We start from the raw sequence: 6,015 nt of genomic DNA on the forward strand, positions 1-6,015 counted from the left end.
TATTTAAAGGATACATTGTGCATATTTATAATTCGAAATTCGTTGCAGCCTTATACCACAGATACTCCAGGGTCTATAGCATAGAACCGCGTTGTCTGATTATAGTTGAATTCATTTTTAACAATTTACCAGCTCTCGTTTTGAAGACTATTCATCACCACCACGCCATTCGTTTCAATGGGAATCGCGATGGTCTATACTTTCAACATAAAGTGTACATATTTATAATTAGAAATTCCCCCCAGCCTTTATACCACAGATACTATAGGGTCTATAGCATATAACCGCGTTTTCTGATTACAGTTTAATGCACTTTCCACAATGTACCAGCTCTCGTTTTGAAGGCTGAACAGACAATTTGACTGGAATAACTTAGTAGGTGTCCATATATCAGGGATTAATGGACACGATATAATTAAAGGATATGCAAACATAGACATCCTATATCTATATCTATATCTATATCTATATATATATATATATATATGAGATATAGGATTTATATGTATACAAACGCTTAAATATATATATATATTGATGCTACAAGTTGATGTCGGCAGGGTTGCTATTGCCGGTCGTTATGCGGAAATCGGAAGGACGTTGTCAGTCCTGTGTGTTCAATGTTCGCTACTACGTCACAACTGTTTCGATAAGTGTGTTTCCATCTCCCATTTTGCGCATTTACTCTCTTTTTCATTTCTCAAAAACAACCTCAAGCAAGCGGATAAACCTTTTTGCAAATTAGAGGATTTTTATGCGAATTTTGGTGTTTCCATCACCGTTTACTGATTCAATACTTCAAAATTCGCATAAAATCAGGGGAATGAAACGCAGCTATTGTTCACATATTAGCAGGAAGTTCTTAACCTGTGGGAATATTTTGTAACATTACATTTAGCAGACTATTAGATAATCAAAGCGAAAAACAAGTGAGGTTGGGAACAATCCTATCATATGATACAAATTTGGCGTAGCTAGCTACAGAGAAAGTCAAAGGAGTACCGGCGCGAATATTTTCAAAAACAAACCCAAACCTGTTTGTTTGTTCCGATCAAGGGGACAAATACAACAAAGCCCTGCATTGTGTATTCTTGTCTTGATCTGCTGTAGTATGTTATGTTGGTTTGTAGAATGAGATAACAAATCGACTGAGGCTCACCTTGCTCCGATGATGTCCTTCTTAGCCAAGTCAATTCCTGCGATGACTTTAACGCGCAGCACCCTGCATTCATGCTGGGGAGCAGAAGAAAGGCAATATGAATCACTCTGGACTAGCACTTATACTTAGGATAATCTATTCCGGGTTTGCTACCCTTGTTGGTGTTGATCCCAAAGCGTAGAAGCATTGGAATGTAATTAGTTAAGATGTTGGTTATAATGTTTTTTGGTAATTTTTTGGTAATTAATCATTAAATAATTTGGCATTATGGGGATGAATTTTTTTTTTTTTTTAACTTTCGTTGATCAGAATATTAAAGTACTACAATAATCTTGAGTCATCTCAATATGGAGGACCATGATGCATTCTGATGGACAAGTCCTTCATTAATAAGTAAGCATTACTTTTTTTTGCTTTGGCTGTATGACTGATTTGGATTAGTTTTAACTTCATGAATGATTAATACCCATTCATTAGTCTCTCCATGTCGGTTTTTTTAATTTCTAAAAGATAGGTTTCAGAATTGATGCCCGATGAGCAATGATGAAGGGTTAGCTTTTATTAAGGACTAAAGTTACCCACTTAATGGAAAAAAAACAGTTTTATACTGTCACAACAATCTCACCTGGAGAGATGTGTTTTTGTCCGTTCAGCCAAACACCAAATGTCAGTTTTCAAATTTAATCCTGATCTGTACCACGTTTTACCAGTGAGCCAGTTGTCTTGCCTTGAATAAAAACATGGACATGTGTCTTCGACTGGGTAAGTGTGATTGTCAAAGCTTTGGGCTCACAAAAGAAAACAGCTGCTTTCTGTTTTAAAGCCCTTGTGTTGGTCAGTAAAAGTATTTATTTTTCATAAATATGGTAGATGTATCTGCATCAGTATTAGCAATGTGGATGAGGCATATCACTGCATAAAACCACTTGTGTATAATCGTATAACGCTGTCTGTAAAGAAGATATCCATCCATTCCTATTTGATGGGTATGATACATTTAATTCCACCATTAACTGTATTCAACTTTACCTGCATTATGGGCTACCTTTTGAGGGGATGTTGATCTATTTGGTTATGCTCAAAGAAGTGGATTTAGTCTGCTTCTATTGAAAGCACCACCGTTTAGCAAACCTGTTACTAGGATGCATCAGAATTACAAGGATATAACTACATTGGCCAACATTTGACAATATACATTTAATGGCACTGAATCCTCCTTACGCTATAACAAGAAATAAACAAGGTCATCATAATGATGTAGTTAAGCGTTCCGTGCCAAGTCGTACGAGGTAATGGCAAGATCATCTGATCACACTTGGACCACCTCCTACTCCTCAATTTCATGGAACCCGTACGATGACATACCCTGAACAAGGGGCGGGGTGCACCATAACTTCAGTGAAACATTCACCAGCTGATAATACTGAAACCCATTTCTGTACATATTAAGTGTTGGACCAACTTGTGCTCAAGTAGGACAATGTTTTAACACGTCCGTGGTTGCAACACTACAAATTTAGCACGGTCGATCGAGCACCGCTCCTTTAATCTCGTTATTAGAAGGCAGAGGGAGGAGACCACATATTGAATGATCGATGGGAATGTAATCATAACATTGATCAGGTAATGACAACTCTCCATGTCTTACTGGATTGTCTTAAGGTGATCTGGGGGACTATCTGGCTAGTAAAGCTAGCTGTAGGTGGCTGACTGGCTGTGTTAAACCCATGAAGTGCAAGTGGAACCCAGTATCATCTCCACATCTCGGCTCAACAAAACCCGTGCTTTGACGTCGCCTTACCTCGTCTTCGGAAACGCCATGTATCTGATCTGAATTCGTAGCCATTGAGCCTCAGGTCCGCTCCGAAGACACGAAAACAAGCGGCTTTTCAAAGCTAGCTAGCTAGCCCTGAACAATAAAGTGTGTGTTTCTCTGCTGCCGTGTGGTGATGGTGGATCCAGACACAGCGAATCCTGCCAACGACACACGGTGGTTTGTTGCAGCAGGCTAAGCGCTGTAATCCTCGCCAGTGCCAGATCTGTAAGGTGTAAAACTATACAATACACACACTCTTTGCGTATATTCAGACTGTTGGATTTGGTCAACTCCAAGCTTGTCCCGAAACGCTGTGACAGTTCACTTCCTTTCGCTCGCCCAGGCAAGCGTTTACAGTGCAGTACGATTGATGACATCACTAGCCAACCACCTGGCTCGTTACGTTCTTCGGCATTCCAACGGACCAATCAAATACGCCGAGACAAGCTCTGATTTTGGGTGTGCGGGTTGATATGAACACATTGATCAACAAGCGCTTTGCTGGACTAGTAACGCCGCCTACAGATGTATTTTAAAAACATAATTACATGCATATGACACATATTGTTGATCTATATTATCTTACATTTTCTTTCTTTCTTTTTTCTTTCTGTCTTTATTTTGCATTATTTCTCTTTTGGAGCGTTCTGACAATAACAGTATAAAGATTCAAATTCAATAATTGTATTTAATTTAAATGCATACACCTATAAAAGTGTGAATGCAATATGCATCAATTAAAATAGAAAAACCCCAAAATACTAATTGGCAAGGATCCACATTACAGTTACATACACATTCCGTCCAGTACTTAACACTAGGTGTCACTATATCACTGTTGTTGGCTCAAGAACCTGTCATAAGCGTTGTTTATCGATGAGCTTTACGACCATTGATTCGTTTACAGAGCGCTCTTTTAGAATAAAAACATGTAATAGGACCCTTTGGTACCATCTTGGCATACTTATCGTAAACGCCTGTGCTACTTAACTGTGGTGACATGATGGGGGTCATGCAGCTTACAATAAGGGAAATATTATCTCGAAATATTAATCACATGAGGCGTAGGCCTACATTTAAACATGCAGAGATGCAATCGGAGGGAATATTTTGGCACGGGTGCAGCTTGTCACCGTGAGTTTTTAGGCTTAATCATTGACATATTGAAATAAATACAAATAGAGGCATAGCTCCTCTATGGATTATGCATGATAAGCCTTCTAGTAAAATTTGACTCAATGAAAATAAAATATTTTATGGGCTTGACAACTATTTATATGAAAAATTGGTGGGATTTAATCTGTAATAAATGCAGCTGCCACACTTTACCACCTTTTGTCAATGAACATTGCCCATAAGACAAATTTGACCTAAATTGTTTGGTTTTGATCACTATTGTTTCTTCAGTCGAGTTATGACATCATTTAACATTATTTGCTGAACTGAGGAATGTGGTTGAATGGTGGCAACCTTACTACTGTAGAAAGCCCCTGTCCAGATTTTTAAAAGTAATTATATTATATGGCCATAATATCCTTAGAGTTTGATTGCCATTGTGATGACAAGCCTGCTTCTTTCCTGTAATTCACTGAATCAATACATGCACACTTGATGTACGTGGATGTTTATGCATGTGGGTGAATGGATGCACTGTGCCTCTCCTCATCTACTAATCCAGAGAATGATGTCCTCCAGCTGTTCTAGTTCCAGCTGTTCCAGTTCACCTGACTGATTCTGCTGTTGAACGCTGCCACTTCCCGCTCTCTCTCGCCCCCCCTCTCTCACTCTCTCTTTCTATCGCTCTCTATCTCTCCCTCTCTCTTCCCTCTCTGTCTGGCTCTCTGTCCCTCTTCCTCTCTCACTACCCTATTTCTCTCTCTCTGTCTCTCTTTGTATCTCTCCATCTCACGCTCTCTCGCGCTACCGCTCTCTCCCCTCTCTCTATCTGTCTGTCCTTCTCTCGCTCTCCCTCTTTCACTTTCTCTGTAGCCCTGTCTCCATCTGTCTTTCTGTCCCTCTCTCTCTCCCTCTCTCTCCCTCTCTCTCCCTCTTTCACTTTCTCTGTACTCATCTCTCATCTCCCCCCCTCTCTCTCTAGATAAGTTGTTTCCCTCCACAGGGATTTAGAGGTTCTACAAGGATACAACCTCTCAACCTGCCAATCTGCAACTGAACGACGCATTGTTTGTGGTAAACTTCTGAAGCTTGGCCCGAACAAGGGGGAAATTGTCTGAAGCTAAATCTGAAAATAAAGAAGTGAACAGAATTCTCCCTTTCTGTAAAGTTCCATACGTGAATTTTGCTACTTCTATAGTGTTCTGCATGACATTTACGCTGTCGAAAATGTCCAACATTAAAGAACTAAAAGATTATTATGATTATTTACTCCAGCCAAACACATAATAGGCCAATATGTGGTTTTAAATGTAATGTGGGGGGGGGGGGGGGGGGGTTACGGCACATACGTGGAAACCACAGTATGTTTACAGCTCCCAATAAGAGGCCCTTGAGACAGAATAAACAGAATGCTTTCATCGATATTTGTTCGCAATGACATTGAGTAAAAGTCCCTCAGGTATGAGCGAACATGTACACCAAGGTTGCAATTTTGAAAGAGACTTCCTGTTTTTGTATAAGGCTAAGCAGAACCTAAGCAAACCTTGTACTTGGTTAAATAAACCAATATCAATATAACGAAGACTCATCAACCAATTCAGGATTGCCTTTGACGTGAGGCACTTTCTTGTCCCAGCAATTGGAAACATCCTCTTCATGTTATATTTGTTTGGTCATTTATTTTCTTTGTTTTAATGAAGATCCGTATTCATATCAACCTTAGTTATCCCAGTATATTTCTATATGTTATTGCCACATTGCAACAATATAGGCCTACACATGCATATCCAAATGAAGTAGGTGAGAATATAAAATCAATGGCAGGAGCATGGGGTCACGCGTGTCTCTCCCATGGACCCAGAAGGTCTCTCCACCTTTAGCACAACCTAAGCTAAAATACGCCCTCATCAGGACCAGGGCCTTG

At 39.7% G+C, this 6,015-nt stretch overlaps 1 protein-coding gene across 4 annotated transcripts in view; it reads right to left on the reverse strand.

The window, feature by feature from the left end:
• nedd4l (NEDD4 like E3 ubiquitin protein ligase) overlaps positions 1–3,329 on the reverse strand; it is a 50,129-nt gene extending 46,800 nt beyond the window's left edge. For all 4 annotated transcript variants that reach the window (XM_056578135.1, XM_056578137.1, XM_056578136.1 and 1 more), the window contains exons 1-2: positions 2,961–3,329; positions 1,160–1,233 (exon numbers count right to left, since the gene is read on the reverse strand). In XM_056578135.1, coding sequence (XP_056434110.1) covers positions 1,160–1,233; positions 2,961–3,005 — 119 coding nt within the window. In that variant the 5' untranslated portion in view covers positions 3,006–3,329. The remainder of the gene's footprint in view (positions 1–1,159; positions 1,234–2,960) is intronic.
• Between the last annotated feature and the right edge of the window lie 2,686 nt (positions 3,330–6,015).

Source organism: Gadus chalcogrammus, chromosome 19, assembly GCF_026213295.1.
Source record: "Gadus chalcogrammus isolate NIFS_2021 chromosome 19, NIFS_Gcha_1.0, whole genome shotgun sequence".
Classification (NCBI taxonomy): Eukaryota; Metazoa; Chordata; class Actinopteri; order Gadiformes; family Gadidae; genus Gadus; species Gadus chalcogrammus.